The sequence below is a fragment of the Arachis ipaensis genome, chromosome B6 (genome assembly GCF_059453495.1).
Source record: "Arachis ipaensis isolate K30076 ecotype BB chromosome B6, ASM5945349v1, whole genome shotgun sequence".
In the NCBI taxonomy this organism is placed as follows: Eukaryota; Viridiplantae; Streptophyta; class Magnoliopsida; order Fabales; family Fabaceae; genus Arachis; species Arachis ipaensis.
This window is the reverse complement of record NC_142441.1, coordinates 20,545,379-20,570,648: the sequence shown is the minus strand read 5'-3', so window position 1 is coordinate 20,570,648 and position 25,270 is coordinate 20,545,379. Positions and strand designations below refer to the sequence as shown.

Below are 25,270 nucleotides of genomic sequence, written 5' to 3'. Positions count from 1 at the left end.
CAATGATAAGGCCCAGGTCCAAATAAAAGGCCCAATCCGAAGGGTTGAGCCTCGCCTAGTACCGACCTTCCTCCTGCGAAGTCGGTTCTTATCAGACTTACCCTAAAGAAGTCGGGGACGAGGGTTAGCTGGCAGATAATCACTCGTTTAAATGAGTAGCTGCCCCTAGGATCTCTCTAACCACTTCCAGGAGCCATATCTTAACCTCCCTAAGATAAAGGGACGGTTATCACCCTAAAAAAGTGGCACTACTTCAACGGTGGTTATTGGTTCACCACTATAAATACACTGACACCTCTCAGGTATCTCTAAGACCCAATACTCTCTAGACCTGCTCACACCCTTGCTGACTTAGGCATCGGAGTGTCTTTGCAGGTACCACCCCCCACTCGTTCATACTCACAAGTCGGACGGAGGCCCCCAAGGCGCAGACCCGCTCGAAGGCTTCCTTCCTCAGACGATTGGGCCAACCTAGCGAGTCCAGCCCACCATCTCCGGTTACCCATCGTAACAGTTTATATATGTATTTTACTCATATAATATTTATTTATTTTTATATTATACGTAAAATAAATTACTAATGTTAAAAAAATAAATAATTTTATCTTAGTAAATTATAATAAGTGAATAAAATATTATTTTACATATATTTTTTTATTTTTTTATCATAAAAACAAATTAAATAGAATAATTATTTGTTAGGTTCATTTTTAATAATTTAAAAAATATAATAAACGAAGAATTGAAATTTATTAAATTTAACAAGAGTGCAGTAGGGGTGTAAGTTATCGAATCGAACTGAAATTTACCGTAAAATCGAGCCGAAATTTACAACAACTGAATAGAAAACCGAAAAAATCGAGTTTTTTTCGAATTAAACCGATCGGTTCGGTTCGGTTTTCGGTTGGCTCGACAGAAATCAAACCGAACCGAAGAAGTGGCTTAATAATGCATTGAAATGAAAATTTGAGACTTAACAAATGTGTTTGTTTTATGTTTAGTTGTTGGAATGAGTTGAATTTGTGTTGAATTTGAATGTAATGTAATGTTATTTCAGTTTATTAATTGTTTTGAATATCATTTTACTTAAATTAATTTTCTATTAGTTAAGATTTAAAAATCGAAAAAACTAACCGAACCAAATCGCTTTTGGTTCAGTTCGATTCGATTCGGTTGTTGCACATACAATAAACCAATTAATTAATACTCTGTGAAAATCGAATAGATTAATTCGGTTGATTTTTGGTTCAAAACCAAACCAAACCGATAACACTCCTAGAGTGCAGAACTCCTAATCTGACAAAGAAGGTATAAGGATTCGCCTAAATGAGAGAGAACGAAAAAAACAAATAGTTCCCAAAGAGCACACACATAAAAGACGACGTAACTGCGAAGAGAGAAGACAAGACACTTTCTCGCCCCATTGGGACCGGGCATTTCGTAGCAATTCAGACACGGTTTCGACGCACATTTTCTCCTACGTAAACAAATCAATCGCCCGCCCACTCTTGGGCTATTATTTGATTCATGATTTGTTGTTTTATTTATTCTCTTGGATATTCATCTTTTGCGATTATTCTTATATTCTGCTTGTGCGTATATTGGAATCTTCCTTTTGCGGAAAGAATGGTTGTTAAACTTGCCCTCTTTGCCCTCTTATGATTGCTGTTCTGCTTGTTTTTCACCTTGTGACAAATCAATTCATGGTTTTTTTTTTTGTTCAAGTTAGTTAGTGCTAATTCCTAGTTTGGAAATCAAAATTGAGACTTTGCTTCATTGCATTTGTGCCACATTTTAGTTGTATAAGATGATACAATTTGTATTTGGTGTTTAATGCAATTTAAAATAGAATACATGTCTGTTACTTCAAATTAGAACAGAATATATATAAATTCTTAAAAGATGATTAATGGACAAAAAAAATCGTGGCACAATTTCATCATGTTGTTTAGAAGTAATTGCTTAAAGAAATTCTAAATTATGTTATGTCTTCTTCTATGCCTAGGTCTTTGTTTATAAAGACACTGAGACGAGACAAGACAGGACATAGAGATATTGTGTTTAGAGATATTAAATTAGTGTATTTTGTGTTTATCTTGACACTAAGGACATAGAGACACTATTAAAGGACACGAGTTATTTTTATTTTTTTTATTATTTTTGTTAATTTTTCATAATTACATTTTATTATTATTATATTTTTTCTCAAATTTTTTGAATTAAAAAAATAAAAATAAATTAAATTTTTATAAATTAAATAAATTAAATAAATTTTTTATAATTTTTCTCAAATTATTATTATTATAATTTTTACTATGAAAAGAACTGGATCATAGAACTTTCAATCACAGAATGTAAATGAAAGAAAAAAGCAAATCAAGTTCTAAACCATAATGGAAAAGAAATATTACCTTTATACATCTGTGTTTTTTTTAATTAATAATAATGCTTGAATGATTTATGTGCTTAATTCTTGGCACGTTAGATGATTAGAAAGAATGATTCTAACAGTTGTCACTTAATTCTTTCTCTACTTCATCTGACCTTCTCTAATTGTGCATTGTGCTTGGCACATTAGCAGTTAATGTAATACATTTGCAACCTCAATTCTTTTCCATACGCCTTGGTGTTCAAGGTTCACCAATAGGGAAGCAAAGCACAAATTAGATTGAGGGTGCATAGTGAATCTGGTTCTTCCATTCCTGCGAGTTAAAGACTGAGAATGGTTAGAGAAGTTTCAGAGAGTTGTTTGGATAGCCTGTTGACGGAGGTGGTTTCGTGCTATTGCAACCGATTCTACCCTAATAAGCATGATCTTGCTGCTCGCAGGATCGAGGCTATTGGATACCAGGTTGGTCACCAGCTCTCTGAAAGGTAAAAGAGTTCGATGGTTTCAATTTCCTTACCTTAAAACTATTGTTTGTTTGTACTAGAATTTGTGCCTGCAGATCTGTTATCAATTGGGTTTGGTATTGTTGTGATTCTTAGAAAGTTGTTGAACCCTTTTATCTTTATAAAACTGCTCTTCAAAAGTTATGGTTGTTTTGTTTGGTAAAAAGACAAAGAGTTTAATTTTGATGCATAGATAGTGTAAAACATTTTATACAGAGTTCGTGCGAGGACAATCATTCTCTTGGATGACCATTTAAGCAGTCAATGTAAAAGGTAGTTATTTTTGGTAAGGTGGCCTTATGTAATTGGATGCACATGTAAAATGATTTTACACTGACAGTGTATCAAAATTAAATTCAAAAAACAAAGCAAAAGTTTATCACAATTTGCAAAAGGCACAAATATAGTGTTTGGTAAAATTGTGCTTTAGATCTCAAATGACTATAAGAAACATAGATATTTTAGAGAGTAATGTTTCACTTTTAATTTTGGAGAGCATAAGTTGGTTTATCAATCTGTTTATGCTTTTAATAAGTAGGACCACTTCCCCAAAGGGTTAGCCTCCAAATGAAGATGCAAAAACAAATGGCGCCATGATAACTATGAAATGCAAAATTAAGCCTTTAAAGTCATTTCAATGTGCTTCTTCTATATCTATTCTACACAATGTCTCTTTGCAGTTGTTAATCCTGAAATATTAATGAATTGGGCAAAAATGTGCATGTGTTCTTAACAAACTCGGGTCAGGTACACCATGGAGCGGCCACGATTCAATGATCATCTGGAAGCCATCAAGTTCATTTGCAAGGATTTTTGGCTTGAGCTCTTTAAGAAGCATGTAGACAACTTGAGGACAAACCATAGGGTGTGTTATCATCACAGATGAATTCATAATTCGCAGACAACTCGTCATATCAATTTAGATTGGAATGGTTTGTCATTTGATTTGCTACTTAATTGATGCAGGGTACCTTTGTATTGCAAGATAATAAATTTTGCTGGCTTGCACGCATGTCAATTGATCCATTAGCTGATAGTGGTAAGTCACCCGAAGATATTACCTCTCCTACAGCTGGAAACAAGGCAACACATGCAATGAAGATGCATCTTTATTTCCCGTGTGGCATCCTTAGGGGATTTCTTTCAAACTTGGGAATTCTTTGTGCAGTTTCTGCAGATATATTAACCCTTCCAACATGTGCGTACTTCTCTCTCTCACACACATATACAGAGATAACCTTGTAAGTCAAGTAATGATTATCTGACATAGGGGGTGAGATTGTTATGTGAAATCACTCCATCTGTTTGAATATGGTTAAAAAAAGTGTAGCCTATGTAAGGGTATAGAAGAATTAGGGATAGGAAGGAAGAAAATTTATTAGAAAAAGAAGAAATTCAGAGAGAAGAAGAGATGTCAAAAGACATTTTACAATTTTCCTCATTCCCCTATTACAATTTCTAATACTCCTTTATATTTCTTGGTTTCCCACGGAATCCCCACCCCGACAAGTTAAAGACTAACTCATCACAGGTCTGAGCTCCCTTTAAGGGTTTGTCGCTGGCCAATGAGTCTAATACTCCTTTATATACCACTAATTATATCTAATATTCAAACCTATTTCTATTAATTAGGCCAAGTCCAATGATACTCATTAAAACCCAATTGTACTCATTACAGCCTACTGGATCTTTCTAATCGCTCTTAGTTGGATATTTAAGAATATGAGGGTATTGTTACTTAATAAGTACTCTCCTTGTTTCAAAATATCTGTCACGTGTATTGACAATGGACATCAAAATTGAGGTTTATTTGAGCTTGCCTTCCTTGTTTATATCGAAAAAAGCATGTAAGATTAGCAGGTTCTTTGTTGTTACTAAATCCATTAGACCCCAAAAATGAGAAACTATTGTAGGTGTACTTAATCAGAGATATTAACATCATTGGATAAATTTATTTATATTTTTTTGTGTGGAATATTTGATGCTGTCATTGGCATTGCTAGCAATGCATGTTTTGTTCTGTTTATTTATGGAAAACTATTGGCATTGCAGTTTGTTTATTTCTTTGGTTCATCTTAAAGATGTAGTTCCAAAGCATTTATCTTTGCTCAATGTGAAAATAGGGAAGTAATGTTTAATGTTTGTTTCTGAAAATTTTCCTTGTTTATAATCGGTATGCTTTTTCAAATAATTCTGCAGGTGCATTTACCATCCGTATTAAAGCTTGATGAGTTCACAGTTATGTTAGTGATGGAAGTGAGAGCTTACAATATCTGCAAGTTCCTTTGCGGGAGTAAGGATATTTATTTGCCATCTTTGTATTATCAAATATTGGATTTGTTGAACAGGATGGGGTGTTGAGGAAGTGTGTTCTTAAACAAGGACTTTTTGTTCAGACGAAGAAGATTTTATGGAGATTGCATGTAATTCTAGAGAGTTGATTTTAGGCAAAATTTTGGGAGACATTTTCTTCTAACTAAGTTCAATAAAGTGATTTTGTTGGAATGATATTTACTAAAACTACTCGTGTAATTGCTAATTTATACTTAAAAGTATAGGTTTAATTAATTTGTAAGTTTCTATCATTTTACTGATTTGGCAATAAGTTAATTAATCTAGAAATTTCTATAAGTTTACTAAATTTATAAATAAGTTATTATGCTTTAAAATCCTGTAGTTGAATCTTCAAATTTTATAAAAGTTTATAATTAAGTCGTAGTTACAAAAAATGTTAAAAAATAGTAGAATAAAATGCTATACATCCAAGTATTTTTTCATTTAAGTTTATCCAATACCAATAAAAACTACTCTCATTAAAAAAGCGTTATTACACGCGCTTTTTCTTTTTTTTTTTTCCTTCTTCTTTCAAATACACGCATATGTTCCCTTCTTCTTCTTCTCCTCTTTCGTTATCATCATCACCAACAATATCAACATTCCCAACATTTTGCTAATGGATTATTTTTCAATCGAATTGAATAGAATGAAATGCAATTGCTAAATTGAATTGAATTGAATTAAATGAACGCAGGTGTTCTGAATTGAATTTAATTGAATTGAATTGATAATCTCTAAATTGTAGACACAGGTGTTTTGAATTTGATTTTATATAATGGATAATGTTCCGTTCATTTAATACTATACAATTGTTTCACCTTAATAACGTGTTCGGATCATTATGCAGAAAACTGTTTTGAATTTGATTTTATGTAATGGATAATATTCCGTTCATTTAGTACTATACAATTGTTTCACCTTAATAACGTGTTCGGTTTATTATGCAAAAAGCTGTTCTGAATTTTATTTTATATAATGGATAATGTTCCTTCATTTAGTACTATACAATTGTTTAACCTTAATAACATGTTCGGTTCATTATAAATTGAATTGAATTGAATGGACGTGGGTGTTCTGAATTGAATTGAATTGATAATCTCTAAATTGTAGACACAGGTGTTTTGTATTTGATTTTATATAATGGGATAATGTTCCGTTCATTTAGTATTATACAATTGTTTCACTTTAATAACGTGTTCAGTTTATTATGCAGAAAGTTGTTTTGAATTTGATTTTATATAATGGATAATGTTCCGTTCATTTAGTACTATACAATTGTTTCACCTTAATAACATGTTCAGTTCATTATGAATTGAATTGAATTGAATGGACGCACGTGTTTTGAATTGAATTGAATTGATAATCTCTAAGAGGAGGAGAAGAAAGAGAAGAAGAAGAAAAAGAAAAGAAGAAAAGAAGAAAAGTTTGCGTGTGCAAAGGAGCGCGTGATTTAAAAATTTGTTACAACAACTTGAATAAGGATTTTGCTTGGATGTAGCACTTTATTCATAGTAGAAACTCACATGTAGTTGTTGTCTTTATGTGAAGTTGATATTTAAGAATTGTTAAATAATTTGACAAATTTGTTTAAACAAATTTGATTAAATCATTATCTAATGATTCTCAACTATTAACTTTATATAAAAATAATTGTTTGTAAGTCTTCACCTAAAAAAATATTATATTTTTAGGTATACATTTTTGGAAACTTAATTGAATTTTCTATAAATAATAATTACTTAATTACAAGTAAAAAAGTTTTGATTGCACATAAATTAAAATATTTTCATTAATCTACTAAAAAGATAATATGTTATCTTTATTTAGTTCATTGTTATATTTAAGAAAAATAATTAGAAAATCTTACATTATTTTTCTAATTATTTTCTAAATTTCTTTTATATATATATATATATATATATATATATATATATATATTATGAATTCTAAGCATTTAAGAATTTTAAGAATAGTTAGAAAGATAAATTAGAACTATTAATCAATAATACTTTATAATCCAATACATGTAAAACAATTATAAAGCAATTGTTTCCAAAATTTGTTTTAGAAAAAAAATAAATGTCTTCTATACTTTTTGTAACGGCAAAGAACAAACAATTAGAATTTTTTGAATTTAAAAAAAGATTGATATATGACAATAAATCTAGTTTGTAATTAAGTTTTTATCGTATACAATAATACTCCACATCCATATAAAAAACCTAACGAAGTCATCCAAGTAATTTTTTGTTAACGCGTCTCCCCCCTCTCCCCAAATTACGTGAAATACACACGCGTTCCTCTCTCTCCTATTAACGTAATAGAATTACGTAAATCTCTTCTTCAAACGTAAACATTTTTTAACGTTAACGATTTGGATCTGCAATCTCTACTGCTCATCGTTCTTCTTCTTTTTTTCTTCTCTTATATTTGTTGTTCTTCTCTGCTGCTTGTCCTTCTTCTTTCTAATCTTCTTTGTTTTCTTCTTTGATTTGTGAATTTATCTTCTTCGTTTTCAGATTTCAATATTCTATCAAAACAATGAATGATTTAACTTCAAATCAGTTGAATGAGAACGATTTGGATTATTCTTCTGAAACGAATCAAGCGGACGAGGCTTGGATTATTTTTTTAATCGAATTGAATGGAATACAATTGCTAAATTGAATTGAATTGAATGCACGCAGGTGTTTTGAATTGAATTGAATTGAATTGATAATTTCTAAATTGTAGACACAGGTGTTTTGAATTTGATTTTATATAATGGATAATGTTCCGTTCATTTAGTATTATACAGTTGATTCACCTTATTAACGTCTTTGGTTCATTATGCAAAAAGCTGTTTTGAATTTGATTTTATATAATGAATAATGTTCCATTCATTTAGTACTATACAATTATTTCACCTTAATAACATGTTCGGTTCATCCTGCAGAAAGCTGTTTTGAATTTGATTTTATATAATGGATAATGTTCTGTTCATTTAGTACTATATAGTTGATTCACCTTAATAACATGTTTGATTCATTATGTAGAAAACTTTTTTGAATTTGATTTTATATAATGAATAATGTTCCGTTCATTTAATACTATATATATAATTGTTTTACCTTAATAACATGTTCGGTTCATTCTGCAGACCAGATGTGTTGTGGATGAACAATTTATCCTAAAATAATTTTATTGGTAAAATAAAATAAAATAAAATAGTAAAAACCCGAGAAATGTAGTTTTCTTGGTAACACAACAATAAGATGTTAAGCAACAAGTATAGTAAAAGATGAATATAAACTAATTACAACAGAGATAAAATTACAAAGTAGAGATACAAAACAAACGTATGTATGTTAAAGCCACTAAAAATAAAATTCTCAAACTTATGCGGTCGTTGCTAATATTAATAATATGCAAATATTGTACAATTCCTTCTGAATTTCATTAGCTCGCAACACATCTTGCAGATCTAGCAGCAATAGAGAGTAAAGAGGCTGCAGCAGTAGAGAGTAAAGGGGCTGCATCAATCGTATCAGTTGCATAAGAAATTAACCATTATTTTATTTTTTATTTTTGCAATTTCATTACAAAATAGACTTTATTCGAATGAAAGGCGATAAATATATTTAATGTGTACATATGCTTACGTTAAAGCGCGGCTTCTCTTTCTTTATCACCATTGTCTTCTTCATTTTTGCTGTAAGGACAAAAAAATTTGGTCAATAATTCACTCAATACACTGACAAGCATAAACATGCACATTTTAATCAAATGAATCAAATGAACATAATAACGACAGTTTTTTTCATACTTTGTGGAGTCTCTGTTCTTGTTTTTGTTTATTTTTTCTTCTTCCTTTCGAAAGTTTAATGCAATTCTGAAGTAGGAGCAGTTTCCACAAAGAACACGATGGAAGTTTAAGAGATTTTGAAAAAAATTTGAACTTCTCCAGTGGCGATTTCGAGGTTGAAGAATGAATATTTTTTCGTAATGAAGACACAAATGAATGTTAAACGTTTTGGAAGTTTGGATGCATAAATACATACTTATTTAATGGGATTAAGTTTTTTAGTATTGAGACAGCTTGAATGAACTTGAATAAAAAATATATGAATGTGTAACCCATATATATATATATATATATATATATATATTAATTTAATTCTTACAGGTATATAGTAGGATTTTTTCTTCTTTTAACTTTTTTGTAATAATAAGGACATAATTAAATTTTCTTTACAAAGTATGAACACTTAATTATAAACTTGTGTAGTATAAAAATTTATTTATAAATTTAATAAAACTATAAAACCTCTAAATCAACTAAAAGTATTGTTTCGAAAATTACAACATCGATTTTTTGTCACATTCCCCCAAATTTTAAGTCGTGTTCTGCCATAAGCCTAACTTGCTTTATTTTATCCCAAGGAAACATCTAGGTCATATAACACGTGGAACCTACTTTTAGTGTTGACAGCAACTTTGACAGTGCTAAGATGCAATGACATTATTAGGTGAAATTCGTCACTAAAAATCACTCATTTTTTAAATTAGTTCATAAATAATTTTTTTAGTCATATTAATTTTTAAAAAATAAAATATAAGTCAAATTAGTCATTCTGTCAATTAGATGATAATGTATCACGTTAAGTGCCACTTGGCATAATAACATGTCACGTGTCACAAAATAATGGATTGACGCGTCACTTAACATGTAAAAAAGTTTTTTATAATCAAAATAATCATTAAAAGTCCAGACGTAAGTCATTTTCATTCCTAAAATTTTAAAAATTAATCAAACTAGTCCTTATATAATTTTTTATAATATTAAATTTAAAATATTTTTTGATACTACTAATTTTAATATCATTTTTTAAACTTTAATAAACAAAATTCTCTTTACATAAAATAATAAAAATAATTAAATTTTTATAAAGTTATTTTGTCATTTATATTTTAAAATTTTACATTTTCAAATTGTAATTTTTTTTATGTGAATTCTTTTTATTTAAATGAGTTTATCAAATTATTGTTGATTATATATTTAAAAATTTAATATTTTAAATTTTATTAAATAATATAGTAATTATTTTAAAATTTTAAATTTTTAAAATTTTTTAAAATTATAATTTTTATTATTATTTAATTTATATAATAAAACTCAATAATTGAAAAACTGATTTGTGGAATCACTTTTTGAATCTTAATATTCTAATATAATTTTTTAAATATTTTATTTAAAATAAAAAAAATTTATTTTAATACAAAACATATCTATTTATATAATGTATTAGTGCGTAGTAGCCTGTGTTATGCATATGTATAATGTTTCCTATTTCATTTTATCTCATTGATTTATGAAATTAAAAGAAAAATTATATAATCTATCTCAAACATATGAAACACACAAAAATTTATTATGATCTTTGCACGTATTACGCTTAAGAAGCAATTCGTTTAGCATAATAATAATAATAATAATAATAATAATAATAATAATAATAATTAAGTAACAAATTTTTAATATTTTGTAAAGTTTGGAATTGAAGCAAAATTTGTGGATCTTCTTGAATTTTGACTCTAAGTATCACTACCATTATATTCTATATGTAAGTAATACTGTAATGAAAAAAAAGATGTAATAGAAAAAAATAGTGGTATAACTTTGTTTAGGTTAACATACATAAATTTTGATTTTGAACATATAACTTTGTTTAGGTTAACAAATATACATATTTCAATTTTGAGTATATATATATATTCCAGCAAAATGTAATAATGTAAGAAAAAAGTTTTAGAATAGAAAAGAATAAGAGAGATTTTGAGAAGAATTAAAGGAGAGAGATAATTTTATTCAAAACTTTTTTAAGAAGAATAGATACAATTACTAATTTTTTGTTTGTCAATTATATTTCTATTAAATTAGTAGTATAAAAAAATATTTCAAATTTAATATTACGAAGAAAAAAATAAAAAAATTTATATAAAAATTGTTTTTTCCACTTGAAATTGCTTAATTTTGAAGTACATCTTGCGTTGGTGTGTTTAAGAACTTTGGTAACTGTATACCATCAACTAACTCTGGTTTAAGATGATAGAGGAGCTATATTGAATTATTCTTTTAAGTGTACATCATATGTGACATTAGCCCTATTTTTCTGCATTCTAATTCTTAATTTACTATTTGAAATTATGTCAATTAAAGAAAAGTGACTTAGTGCATGATGCATATATCTTATTACCCTGTAAGTACATGAGTCTAAATTTCAATTTTAGAATATTAATTTTTCGTTTTATTTTATTTTTTTCAAAAGAAATAGAATTTTAAACAGATTCTTATTTTTATTTATTTATTTTATTCTTATTGTTATTTTATTTTATTATAAAACGATTTTTTTCGGTTAAACCATAGTTAGTCCAATTGAACCAATAAATTAGTTACTAGAACGATTTGATGATTAATCCGATTTTTAAAAACACTATATTTTTCTTTTAAAAAAGGTGGTACTTTTAAATTTAAAAATATAACAAATTAACAGTTACTTTGGCCGCAAAGATTTCATAGTAGTGAAAGATTTGTAAAGATCTTCAAAGATTATATTTCATAAATAAGATAAGATAAGATAATACCCGAAATTATTATATTTATAATTTGTAAATAAAAGATTTAAACCAAAAAATAAGAGAGTTTGTGCTGTTATCTGCGTCATATAAATACAACACAAGCCCTTGAGTCAGTGTATACACTATACAGGCATAGTCCTTGAACTCCAAACACTTTTGGTTTTCTGATTAATCAAATAGTTGAAGCAATACATTATTATTATTGTTAGTGATGGGTTCGCCGTTGAAGAAGATCATGCTATGCAGTTCGGAAAAGGAGATTTTCAGTGTGGAAGAACAAGTGATGGTGCAACATTCGGTGATCATAAACAACATGATGGAAGATGGATCGTACAACCATGAAGAGAGCAAGATTCCATTGGATTGCGTTGACTCCAAGACTCTCAAGAAGGTCATCGATTATTGTACACATCACACTCACCACCACAACGACAACCAAGAAGATCTTGAGGCTTGGGATGCTCAATTTCTCAATGTTGATTCTAACGGCCTTTATGATTTGTTGATGGTGATTAATCCTCTCATTCTCTTTTTTTCTCATACACTACTGCACATGCATGTTATGAATATAGATATACTATTATATATTGACGAAGATGACTGAAAAAAATAAAAACTGCTTTTGATCTCTCTTCAATTTTTATAATCGCCATTTTTTTTGTCTTTCCACTGAAAATTAATTAAAAACAAAAAAAAATTCTTTTTCCCACAGCTTTTGGTCTTTCTGAACAACAAAACCGCCTATCCCGATACAAACTTTGGTAAATGTGTCAAGTGTTGAATATAGCCCTTTATTACTTGTGGGTGAATGTGTAATGTGAGTGTGTTGTGATACTTACTACTTAGAATTAGGGTAAAAAATTAATAAGGACAAAAAAATTAATCTTTAGTTAGTAGTAATTTTAAAATTAATCTCAATTTTTTAGAATTTAGCATTTATGGTTAGAATTTAAGAAAAGGTTTTTTTTTCACATCTTATGTTCGTAGTTAATTTTTAAAACTTTTAAATTTTTACTAAGTATAGAGATTAATTTTTTATTATTTAATATTACCAAATTTTTTAATCGTAAGATTATATTTTTAATTAATTTTTATTAGAATTTAAAATTTAAAATTTAGAATTTAAAATAAAATTTTTTTAATAGATTGATTTTCATCATATACTAACTTTTAAAAAAGTTTCTTATATATAATAGTATATACTTCTGGAGTTCTAGTCTTCTACTATATTTTGTTCTTTCCTTTATTGTTAATGTTAATGTTGATCACATTACCGATTACCCTCTTAGATTTATTGGCAGCATTTGTAGAACAGACATAAAATAGCATTAATTAGTGCCCATTGTAAATTAATTTGTAGAACAAACATAAAATAGCATTAATTAGTGCCCATTGTAAATTAATTTTGGTATATATGTATTGATTTCTTTACTGTAAATTTAGGCAGCAAATTACCTTGAGATCAGAAATCTCTTGGATCTGATATACGGAACTATAAAAAATATGATAAAGGGAAAGAAAATAGATGAGATACGCAGAATCCTCAACATCAAAGATCATGGCTTCACTCCTGAAGAGGAAGAACAAAATCGCAAGGAGTACCCACATTTTTATTAGAACAAATCTTGTCTACTCTTTAATTTTATTTGTTTTAAAATTTTTTCTATATGATGATCAACACCTGGTATTCAACATGGGGATGTTAGAGAGTGTTTTGGCTCTTTTAATATTGTACAATTTTCTTTTCAATTGTATATTTAGTTAAACCTCTTTTATTGTCATCATTTTATTAGTACTTAATTTAGTTTTATTTTTCTTTAATCTAAAATTTAAATCCGTTGACCTATTCTATATGGATAACATGCATATTGCATAGTTTTAGTTCAAGTACTACTTTTTACATGTGAACGATGTAATATTATTCTTAGCCCAAAAAATATTAAATAGCTAACAAAATTTATTATTTTTTATTAATAATTAGTCAATTATATTTAAAAATAATATACACTAAAAATATATTATTATATTATTAAATTAAATAAATTAGATTAATAATTAAAAATATTAGTTAAAAATAATAAATTCTGTAGTACTTAGACATGCAATTTTTTCTTGCCCATTGATCCACACATTTTTTATGGAAGAGATGGGAACATGTCTAACTTTCTCTTTGCTTTTGTACTTGTTCAAGTAAATGCAGCACTCCTATTATCACACCAACCATAACTAATTTGTTGCTTTAATTTAATATTACAAAATTACTAATAATATAGATGGGATCAGGATTATTAATAATAATTTATTTTTTATATATTATCATCACGTAAATATATTTGTTACATTATTAATGTATTAAAATTAAATCAATAAGTTAAAAATAAAATAAACATTAAAAGAAATTAAATTTATTACTTATTATTAAATCTAATTTTAAAAAATATAATATATATAATTATAGAAAAAATAAACACATCTAGAATATTTTTTATTCTCGTCTTTCTAATAAAATCTTTTAGTTAAAATCTGAATTGTAAAATTTATAAATTCATTATTAGTAAATTTAAAAAAGCTATTTAATTGAATGAAAGACAATAAAAAAAATCAATCATACTAATTGTACATACAAAAATCAACTATGTGTATAGAATATATATTAAAAATAAGTTAAATAATATATATTTATACATAAATATATAATAACTTATTTGATTACTGATTTTAGTATTCACATACTAGTTTTGTAAAAAAAAAATAGTTATATTATAATATCTTTCTTTTTATTTATATGTACAGAGTAGATAAATTAATAAATTCATTATTACTTACTTGATTTTGATTGATGAATATTCGAGAACAATTATTATGATTGCAATGATCCAAGGCATGATGATCATGAACTTGTTTAGGTCTCCAATTCGGAATATCAGACACCCACTGCAACATTTATATATATCTGTGGGTATTTTTTAAGGGAAGTTTTTAAAAATTTTCACAATATATTTGATATATGATATTTTGATAAACTCCCACAAACTAACAATAAACTCCACTGTTATAATTACCTAATAATTAAAACTACTTTAAAATTAAATAAAACACCAGAAACGAGTACGTACTCCGTACTCAAAGAGAATGAGAGAAGGAGAGAGAGAAGGAGAGAGCGGGAACGAGTGTTTGAAGGCGAAACACAGTGAGGATGGCGGCCATGCCGTCGAAAGAAATAAGGGGGAGAGTGTGGATGGGGGTGCATCCGGTGCCAAGGAGGGTTTTTCATGAGAGGGTTTTTCAAATCCTACAAAGATCTCCCTTAAAGATAAAGTCATTGGTCCAGAGAAATCGAAGGCGTTTGCACTTGCAGGATCTTTATCTGGGGATAGCATAGCCACGGTGGTGGGCAAGCAGGGCGATTTCCAACCTCCATGTGTAAACTTCACTGAAGAAGCCAAGCTTTGTTTGGCAGAGCCTTATCGAGAAGCTTTAGTGATCAAGGTTCTTGATAAAAATTATAGTTACACAGCTCTTTCACACAAGTTTCGGATGGTTTGGCGCATCAAAAGTGGCTTTGATCTGCTTGATGTGGGGTTTGGGTACTTCATGGTAAAATTCGATGCATGTGAAAATCGTGAGAAGGTCATGCTTGGTGGCCCGTGGTTGATTGAGGGGCACTATGGGTTCGAATTTTGGGGCTCCCAATCTGGTGCTATCAGGAACAGGCCATGATGCGTATTGCTTCTGCAATAGGAGTTTCCATCAAAGTGGACTTAGCCACTAAGTTGGCTGAGAGAGGACGATATGCCCGAGTATGTGTTCAAATAAATTTAGGACTGCCAGTGATCAAGCATATCATTGTGGAAGGCGTAACTCATGTAGTGGAGTATAAAAATTTAAATTTAATTTGTAACTCTTGTGCACGTTATGGTCACGATATGGCACAGTGTTTAGGTAGAGACTCTAGGGAAGGAAAGAGTGCTGATTCCGATGCCACCAAGCTACGGGACGGTACAAAGGCAGTGCCACATCCTGAGACCAAAATTCACAATTCAAATGAAGTATAACCTAATGTGGTAGGTGGCGTTACTGGCGAGAATCCTGCATCGAATTTGCAAGAGGATTTGGAGGCTAATAATTTGGAAGGAAATAATGTTGAGGAGGCTTGCATGCATGATGAACCAGGCTGGGAGCAAGTTGTGAGGAAAGGTAAAACCAAGCTGGGTCAGAAGCAATCTAACAAGGTCCAAAGAGGCATTCAATCCAGAACCGATTCGGGTAGAGTAATCAGGTCCACCATTCACTTCTCTCACACAAATGGATCCAGCTCCTATCGCGCTAGGGTCGGGTCACGAGTCAAGGTCGGACACAGCGCTTTCCGTGTTGGTGAGACGTCGATCTCCTCAACCCGACACACCCCAGTGTCTTGCGGGTCCTCTCTCCAGAAACGACCAAGGCCGGGGTCCCTACAGAGCTTGCCAGTTGAGAAGAATGGAGGCACGGTGGTGGAAGCATCGTCATGTCTTCCTGCAACCGTGAAGGAGGGTGTTACCGTGGCGGTTCCATTGGAGAAGGAAGGCGCATTGCCGACTGTTACTACGTCGGTAGGCGAGATTAAAGAGATATTCCATGGAGATCCGGCAAACCTGAAGGTCACGGGAGTCACTTCCGCTGGACAAGCCTCGGTTTGAGGTTGGTGAAGTACTTTGATTTCCTTGTTTTATATTTTTATATTTTATATTATGGATAGTTTAAATATAATAGCTTGGAATATTAGGGGTGCTTCTAATAAGTTAGCCCGGGTGAATTGTAAAGAGCTGGTTAGAAAATTTAAACCTGTAATTTTTATTGTGGTTGAAACTCACTGTCCTTTTCAACACTTGAAACTGTTCTGGAAAAGACTTGATTATCACCCTATTGGTATAGTGGAGGCGTCAGGACATAAGGGGGGTATCTGGTTCCTTTCTGCAATACAGAGTGTTCACTGCAAATGGGTTGATGCTTTCGATCAGTGTGTTACAGTTGAGGTTCAGGTAAATAATGTGATTTGGAGGTGCAGTGGTATCTATGGTAGTCCTCAATTTAATACCAGAGTTCTGCTATGGGATTATCTTGTTACTCACTCTTCGTCTTTCTGCGGGCCATGGATTGCTCTTGGTGATTTTAATGAAGTACTATTCTTTCATGAATCTAAGGGTTGCCTCTTCTCGAGTCGTCATGCAGATTGGCTTGCTGCTTCTCTAGGGGATAGTAATCTGTTTGACTTGAAGACTATTGGAAGACAGTTTTCTTGGTACAGAAGGGTTAAAAATGGTGTTGAGGTGGCGAAAAAATTTGACCGGGTTTGTATCAATAGTGGCTGGCTATCTCTCTTTCCAGAGGCTTACGCAGAAATTTTAAATAGGCTTCAGTCTGATCATTGTCCTATCCTAGTATGCTGTACAGGTCGTCCCCAACCGAAAAAGAATAGACCTTTTCGGTTTATTGCAGCTTGGGCAACTCATCCGAGGTACAGAGATATTGTGAACCAGTCATGGCAGGCTGGCTACAGAGAGATGCATGGCAAGCTTTCAGAAGTGCAGAAGAACTCTTTGGAGTTTAATTCTAAAGTGTTCGGCAATATTTTCGTTAGGAAATGCAAATTGGAGAGACAGATTAATTTCCTTCAGAAGCGACTTGAAGTAATGGAAGATTTGTCTATGCGGCAAAAAGAAAAACAGCTGATTGAGGAATTTAATAACACGCTTGTGCAGGAGAAACTTCTATGGTTTCAAAAATCCAGAGAGCAGTGGGTAAAATTTGGGGATAGAAATACTAAGTTCTTTCATGTCCAGACTCTTGTGCGGAGAAAGCATAATAAGATTCATGGTCTCTTTCTTCAAGATGGGGTGTGGGAAACGGACCCGGATGTCCTTAGAAGGGAAGCTGAATCCTTCTATAAACGCCTATTCTGCCAGTCGGAGGATGTAGACTTAGGTTGTCTTGGTGATGTGCCGCTGCCTTTCCTGAATGATGAAGCATGTTGTAGCCTCACAGTGCCAGTTACTCTGGAAGAAGTTAAGTCGGCTGTTTTCAGTATGCATTCTTTTAAGGCGCCGGGCCCTGATGGGTTTCAGGCTTTCTTCTTTAAAGAATACTGGAAGATTGTTAGTTTTGATGTTTGGACTATGGTTCGTCATGCGTTCTCTGGTTTGGATATAGATCCAAGGATGATGGAAACTCTTGTGGTTCTTATTCGGAAGGTAGAAAACCCGGTTTCCATGAAGGATTTCTGACCAATTAGTCTCTGTAATGTGGTTTACAAAGTTATAACGAAGGTCCTGGTCAATAGACTTCGTCCCCATCTCAAAGAGATTATTGGGTCCCTTCAAGGAGGGTTTATCCCAGGAAGAGGAACCCCAGACCACATCATTGTAGCACAAGAGGTTCTCCATTTCATGAAGAAGACAAAGTCAAAGAAAGGCACCCTAGCCTTTAAGATTGATTTGGAGAAAGCGTACGATAGAGTGGATTGGGGATTTCTAAAACAAACCCTGGTGAGTTTTGGCTGTCCTCCTCCGACAGTCAATCTGATTATGCGTTGTGTCACTGCTTTCTCACTGTCTATCCTCTGGAATAGGGATAGATTAAATAGCTTTACTCTGAGCAGGGGTCTTAGGCAAGGAGATCCTATATCACTGTATTTGTTTGTGTTGTGTATGGAGAGATTGTCCTGTTCTATTAATCAGTAAGCTGATAAGGGCTTGTGGAAGCCGGTTTCGGTTTCTAGAGGGGGTCCAAGAATTTCTCATTTGATGTTTGCCGATGATTTGCTTCTTTTCTGTAAAGCTGAAAAACAGCAAGTTCAAACTGTAATGGTAGCTTTGGAAAATTTCTGCAGAGCCTCTGGGATGAAGGTTGATGTGGAAAAATCTAAAGCGCTATGCTCCAGGAATATTTCAGCGACAAGAAAAGAGATTTTCACTGGAGTCTCCTCCATCAGATTCATCCAGAACTTGGGCAAGTATTTAGGGGTGAACCTTAATCACTCTCGGGTGACACTCGCAACTTTCAACGATATTTTGGACAAGATTCGGGGAAGGCTAGCCAGCTGGAAAGGGAGATTGCTTAATAAGGCAGGCAGACTCTGTTTGCTCAACTCGGTAGTGACTGCGATTCCTACTTATCGCATGTAAGTATCTCTCTTCCCTAAAGGGGTAACTAATAAGATAGAATCCATGATGCGAAACTTTCTATGGAAGGGTCAAGCTGATGGTAGAGGCCTGAATCTAGTTAACTGGAAAGTGTTGGTCACTCCTAAGAAGTTTGGAGGTCTGGGAATTAGAGATCCTTTTTGTGCCAATATTGCTCTTCTTGAAAAACTAGTTTTGGCAACTTTTTCACCATCGCGACAAGCTATGGGTTCAACTGTTGACGGAGAAATACCATTCTTCTAAGGATGATTGTTTTAGTCGGTCTCGAGGAAGGGGATCTTATGTTTGAAAGAGTATATGTCGAGTTTGGGATATCCTGAAGGAAGGTTTTAGTTGGTGCATTGGGGATTTGGAACAGAACTTTTAGTTTTCTAAATGGAGAAGAGAGGGGCGACTGTGTCAGGAGATGGATTATGTTCACATTTCTGATTCGGATCTCAGGATCTTGGACCTTTGGTCATCTGGATAGTGGAACCTTGAGAATATCTATTCTCCTCTAAATCAGTCTCTGCAAAGCAACATTAACTCTTACAACCCAGATGTTCAAGCTGGTTCAGAAGTTGGTTGGTGTTGGACTGGTGCGGCCTCAAAGGTTTATGATGCTCATAGTGGTTATTTGTGACTCAGTAAGAAGATGTTTAGTTGGGAGGATATGGGTAATTGACTTTGGCTTTGGTGTCAACATGTTCCGGAAAAGCACAAATTTTTGGCCTGGCTATGTCTTCGAGAGGCTCTTCCTACTGCTGCATTTCATTTTAGGAGGGGCATTTCGCACGTGGATAGCTGTCCACGATGTTTCTCAGGTCAGGAATCGGTTTTACATTGTATTCGGGATTGTCTAAAAGCCCAACTTGTTTGGCAAGCCTTAGGGATCTCCGATCAACCAGTGGATTTGATGAGTTGGTTCTTACATAATAGCAAACAGCGCCCCTTTAGATTCTTTTCTGGTCTCTGGTGGATTTGGTGTTCGAGAAATAACGAGATCTTTCATCCTCATGAGCATTGGACCACAAATAAGGTGATTGGTATGGCTTTGTCCTTAGAAAAGGAGCTCCGAAATATTTTTGAGTTGCAACGACTATCTATCCTCTCAACCATTAGTGGCTCTTGGATTCCCTCCCTTAGTGGGTACCTTTAAGATTAATTGTGATGCTAGCTATCCTGGCAGTGGTGCTCGAGTTGGTTTTGCTTGTGTTAGCAGAGATTGGAAGGGAAGGTGGCAACGAGGCTGTCTGGGAACAATTGAGAGTCGTAGCATTTTGCAAGGAGTTGTTTGCTATTTGGAGAGGCTTTCTTTTAGCATGGGACTCGGGACAAAGAGACATTATATGTGAGACAGACTGTGTGGAGGCTTTTACTATTGTCAATAATTTACAAGATTGCTCTGGGTTTATTGATCCTTTAGTGTTAAAAATCCGAGATATCATGTCTTGAAAATGGCGTGCTGATCTTGAGAGATGCAAATACAGTAGCAGACATCATGGCAAAGACTGCAATGAGGACTATTTCTCCCCAAGTAGAGCTTCCATTGCCTTGGAAGGAGTTTGAGAGTAGTATTCAGCGAGACTGTCTTTCTTATGCAATTTCTTGTTTTTTTTTCTTTCTTCATTTTTGTTTATTTTCTTTTAAGTCACAAAAAAAAAAAAACCGGAAGAGAGAACCGAAGAGGGAGAGCTTATCGAAACCCTAAACTTGCGATAGACATCTCCATCCTGCCATTGCCGCCGTCGCCGTCGCTAGAGTTCATCTCCTTTCTGCTTTTGCCATAAAGCTATTGAGATCGAGCCAAGGCACCTCCTTCATCAACGCGTTTCCAGATCTAATCGCAAAGCATTTGAGATTGAGAGAAAGTGCCTCTTCGGTCAACTCTTCTCCGCCAATGACGCTCGTATTCTCCATCGGCATTCTATCCCTTCCGTATGTTCTTCTTTCCACTCATTCTTAGTTTCTGGTTCTCCTTCTCTTTTTCCTCGTTTTTTTTCGTTCGTAGATTATGAATACTTTGCTATGTGATATAACATTCGATGAGTTTTATTATCTCTTAATAGATAACATTGTTTCAAATTCTCAAGCACTCTAAGTGTTTGATGAATTGTTTATTCTCTTAATTGAAATTCTGATAAATTGATTTGCTAATTTTTGAATTTTGATTTCATGAAACTCTTTAATTTTGATACTAATGTATATATTTAAAATCCTGATAAATTGATTTTATTTAGAAACAGCTATATTGTATGAGGTGTTTGTTAAATCTCAGATTGGCTATGATCACATAAACTTGCATCTCCTCTGCTGAATGAAGATGATTATCACATGATGCTTAGGTTTTTTCCTAAGACAATTGTGGATATCTTTGCATTGATGTTGGAATCTGCCGGCAGAAAGCTTTCATTTTATAATGTATTTCTGTTTACTTGATAAAAGATGCTGTATTCAATGGTTAGAAATTAAGGATGATGATTTTCTAAATATATGTTACCTAAAAGCAATATAAAAATGAAGTTATGTTAATTGTTCTTTCAGAACCAAGGTTTGAATTTCACTATCAGAGTCCAAAATATGTCAGATACCTTAGAAGGATTAGCTTAGCCCTACACTAGCTTGAAAATTCAAAGCTTGCAATTATGCACATTGGCTGATCTCTCTTTCTTGTGTAACACAGTTTTTAGATCTTTTAGACATACCCTTTGAAGGAAGCATCTGTTCTCTGTTGTGGGATTGGTGATATCTATGGAGAGTGTGGTGACTCACAGGTACATTGACTGACCGTGGATTCGTGTTTCTCATTATGCCTTAATTTCTCAGTTTATTTGGGTGAGTTCCCTCTTTTTTTTATATACTTTGACCACATGATGCATTTTGATTTACTTTACTGTGCTCAAGTGTGAAGTATATTCCCCCACCCTCCCGTGTATTGAGATTCAGATTCTTGTCTAAGTTGAATGATTTTTCTCTAATAATGTAGGTGGCTATGACAAGGAAGAGAAAGCGGCCAGAGCTTATGATCTCGCTGCTTTCAAATACTGGGATCCAACCACTACCACCAACTTTCCGGTAACTACTTTACTATAATTAAGGATCCCCTTTCATTACACAACACCCCCCTCTTTTTTAATCATTTTTCTTTTTACATACAGGTTTCCAACTATGAGAAGGAGCTAGAGGAAGTGAAAAACATGACATGACAAGACTTTGTTGCTTCTCTAAGAAGGTATTTAATAATTTCTACTAATAATATATTTCACACTATTTCTATTTTTGAGATATAATTTATTTTGTTAATAGGAAGAGCAGTGGATTCTCTAGGGGGGCGTCTCTATACAGAGGAGTAACTAGGTATAATATATCTATCACATCTATCTATGCATATTGTACTTTATGTGGCCACATTTAATTTGAGTGTGTGAAAATGATGAAATTGCATGTGTTGTTTAAGGCACCACCAGCATGGGCGATGGCAGGCAAGAATAGGCAGAGTAGCCGGAAACAAAGACCTGTACCTTGGCACTTTAAGAATTTCACCTCCACAGTTTCTTCTTGGTAGGTATTATGGAACCCGTTTGAAGATATTGTGCCAAGAAATCTTCAGACTAAAGCTACACCTGATACAGTAAATAAAGGTTTGAAGACAAAGGGTGTGAAGTAAGTCCTGTTTCATACCTAAGAGAGTTGACTTTGTAGAACCCAATGCATTGGTTTGTATTGGCAAGTATTTGAGTCAATTGTTGTTTGATTTTAATAATTTCATAATGCAGAAAATTGAACTTGCTTTCGTTTGGTAGTGATGATTATTGTGTTATACTCTTATTTATGGCTTACACTCTAGTCTCAAATGTCTTTGTTTATAAAGTATTCTACACTCTACAGTAATAATAATACCAATAATAATAAGGTGAATAATTATGCCAGTGGAATCACTTTAGATAAATGTTTCGCTTTTTAATTTATTTTACCTTTTTTATTTTTTAACAGGATGTTCGTGATTGTCGTGATTTCAGGTACAAAAGAGTAAATCTTGAAGGGCAAGCCCTGAAGCTGAATAGAGCCAAGCTTGAGGCATGCTTAACATGTCCTTTGTGCAATAAATTGTTACAGTACACCTCCTCCTCCTTCTTGCTTTTTTATCTTTCTTTCTTATCTTTCTTTCTCTTTTTTCTTTTTATTTTTAGTTTCGATCGGATTTAATTTTCTTTTATTTGGCCTTGTTGTCTTGGTAAATTCAATACAATTTTTATTTATTATGGTTGTTCTTTGATACATTATTAATTCTTTGTATCTGTTACGATCATCTTTTGGTACAATTTTTTTTTATTTTGTTCACTCTTTGATACATTATTTGTTACTGTCATGTTTTAGTACTTTTCTAATCAATTCTGTGGAAAATATTTGTATCTATCACCTCATATATTTTGATTCATTTTTAGCTGTGTGTCACTGTGAGTATGTTCCATGCAGCATGTAATGTGAGTTGAATCTGTGTTTGTTGAATAACAGTTTGCATAGATAAGAAGCTAATAGATGAGTAATTAAAGCATTGTCCAGTATGCAATGCTGACTTGGGTTGTTCTCCACTTGATAAATTAAGGTACCCACCACCATCAATGGCTAATTTTACTCTTATTATCACATGGTTATTATTTTGTATCATCACTTTATTTATTTATATTTCGATGAATGTCAGGGCTAATGATTTAGTTAAGCTAGAAGATTTAAATAAAACATGTTTGAGAACTTTTTATGTGCTAAGATTGATGTACAATTAGTATGGAAACTATGCAGTGTTTCTTTTGTACTCTCTGCCTTATTCTCAATTTGAGTGGTGAATGTTATTTGTCTTGTTCAATGCTGATAAAGCTTGGGACACTAAGGAAGCTGAATTGCTGGTAGTTTCTTTGGCAAAATGTTTTATAGGTTTGGAATTTTGGACATGTTCTTAAAGTTGTGTAGTTCATAGAATATTTTTTCATTCTTGGATCTGGATTGTATATTTGAGACTTTTATGTAATTAGATGATATTGAAATATTGAAATTGTTTTATTTTACTTTTTAAAGAAAACAGTAATAGTTATGTAAAACAATACAATATGCAATTATGTTTGGAACTATTGACATTGAGAATTTTTTTTTATATATATAGAATTTTGTCTTATATTGAAGAATTGTATTATAAAAGATTTACTTTTTAAATTTTGATATTAACAAATAAATTTCTAATTTGATAGTATGTAAATGAGATGAGATTAATGAGTAATTTGAAATTAAAAATAAATAAATAATTATAGGATTTGTAAATGTTTGAAAATCTCACAAAATAATTAATTTTTGTTAAATTAAAAAATCAGTTTGTGGGGGGTTTCAAACTGCCAGAAAAATGATTTAAAATTACCACAAAAGTCTAGTATAAAACCTCCACTAAACATATACAAAACAGTGACACCCCTCCTCCACTAAACTCCCACAAAAGACTTCGTGGCACCTCAAATTTTCGGAATTTTAGAAATCCCTCAACCATTTGGTGGGGTTATAAATCTCCACAAATAAAAAAAAATCCACAAATAAACAAAAACTTTGTAGTGACCCTTAGCATTAGATTCCATGTTCATGTTATAACCAAGGAAGATACTAATCAAAGGGACAATGCAACAAAGTAACAAGAACAATAGGAAAGGGAAAGAGTAGCATATTGCATTCCAAGAGAGCAACATTATGCATACAACATTCAGTTTTATATATTAAAAATTGTTATGTATATATTAGAGTAAATTAAATTATTATGTATATATTAAAAATTAATCGCTATATATTTAATTTATTTTAACTTATTTTTATATATATTTTATATTTTAACATATATTTATACTGGTGATTGATTTTTTGATACATCTAATATGATTGTTGGACAAAATCGCCACTTATTTTTGGTGAAATTAATTTAATAACAACACAGGCTGAAAGAATAATAATGTGGTATAGATAGAAGTTGATGGTAAGGGGTTGGTGCGTTTTGTTTTTACAGGACCAAGAATATAATATCTCTATCATTTTTGCTATATGGTTCGATAGTAGTCTAACAATTAGTAAATTGGATTCATTGCATTTATATATGATGAGTAGTGCTCGAATGGGGCCAATGGACAATTATTGATTTATTGGTGCCTAGCTACTTGTTAGAGATTATTATCATACAATATAGGAGTACTTTTTGCATGGAGGTTTGGTGTAGCATGAATTTTTGGTGGGTC

General features: G+C 32.0%; 2 protein-coding genes and 1 long non-coding RNA gene across 6 annotated transcripts; all 3 read left to right on the top strand.

The window, feature by feature from the left end:
* Positions 1–2,377: 2,377 nt before the first annotated feature.
* On the top strand, positions 2,378–5,412 carry LOC107648059 (uncharacterized). Of its 4 annotated transcripts, none has more exons than XM_021104205.2 (5): positions 2,390–2,874; positions 3,109–3,165; positions 3,640–3,757; positions 3,859–4,133; positions 5,092–5,412. In XM_021104205.2, exons 1-5 carry the CDS (start codon positions 2,723–2,725, stop codon positions 5,111–5,113), a joined length of 624 nt encoding a protein of 207 aa, XP_020959864.1. In that variant the 5' UTR covers positions 2,390–2,722; the 3' UTR covers positions 5,114–5,412. The 4 variants fall into 4 exon arrangements, with proteins under 4 accessions (XP_016207565.1, XP_016207566.1, XP_020959864.1 ...); XM_021104207.2 differs by having other exon boundaries at positions 2,396–2,874; positions 3,859–4,090; positions 5,092–5,411; XM_016352079.3 differs by lacking the exon at positions 3,109–3,165 and having other exon boundaries at positions 2,378–2,874; positions 5,092–5,410.
* Positions 5,413–12,058: 6,646 nt separating this feature from the next.
* LOC107648058 (SKP1-like protein 11) lies at positions 12,059–13,464 on the top strand. Its single transcript, XM_021104203.2, has 2 exons — positions 12,059–12,355; positions 13,291–13,464. Exons 1-2 carry the CDS (start codon positions 12,059–12,061, stop codon positions 13,462–13,464), a joined length of 471 nt encoding a protein of 156 aa, XP_020959862.1.
* An 8,702-nt stretch (positions 13,465–22,166) lies between these two features.
* Positions 22,167–23,223, top strand: LOC107646626 (uncharacterized). The gene is made up of 4 exons (XR_015885764.1): positions 22,167–22,239; positions 22,314–22,364; positions 22,465–22,670; positions 23,027–23,223. It is a non-coding gene; the product is annotated as an uncharacterized LOC107646626 (long non-coding RNA).
* Positions 23,224–25,270: the final 2,047 nt, after the last annotated feature.

Excerpts from the sequence above, each read along its gene's own strand:
- LOC107648058 (XM_021104203.2), top strand. The coding sequence starts at position 12,059 with ATGGGTTCGCCGTTGAAGAAGATCATGCTATGCAGTTCGGAAAAGGAG. Across the intron at positions 12,356-13,290 it reads GCCTTTATGATTTGTTGATG|GCAGCAAATTACCTTGAGAT; the intron begins GTGATTAATCCT and ends CTGTAAATTTAG.
- LOC107648059 (XM_021104205.2), top strand. The coding sequence starts at position 2,723 with ATGGTTAGAGAAGTTTCAGAGAGTTGTTTGGATAGCCTGTTGACGGAG. Across the intron at positions 2,875-3,108 it reads GGTCACCAGCTCTCTGAAAG|AGTTCGTGCGAGGACAATCA; the intron begins GTAAAAGAGTTC and ends CATTTTATACAG. Across the intron at positions 3,166-3,639 it reads TTAAGCAGTCAATGTAAAAG|GTACACCATGGAGCGGCCAC; the intron begins GTAGTTATTTTT and ends AACTCGGGTCAG.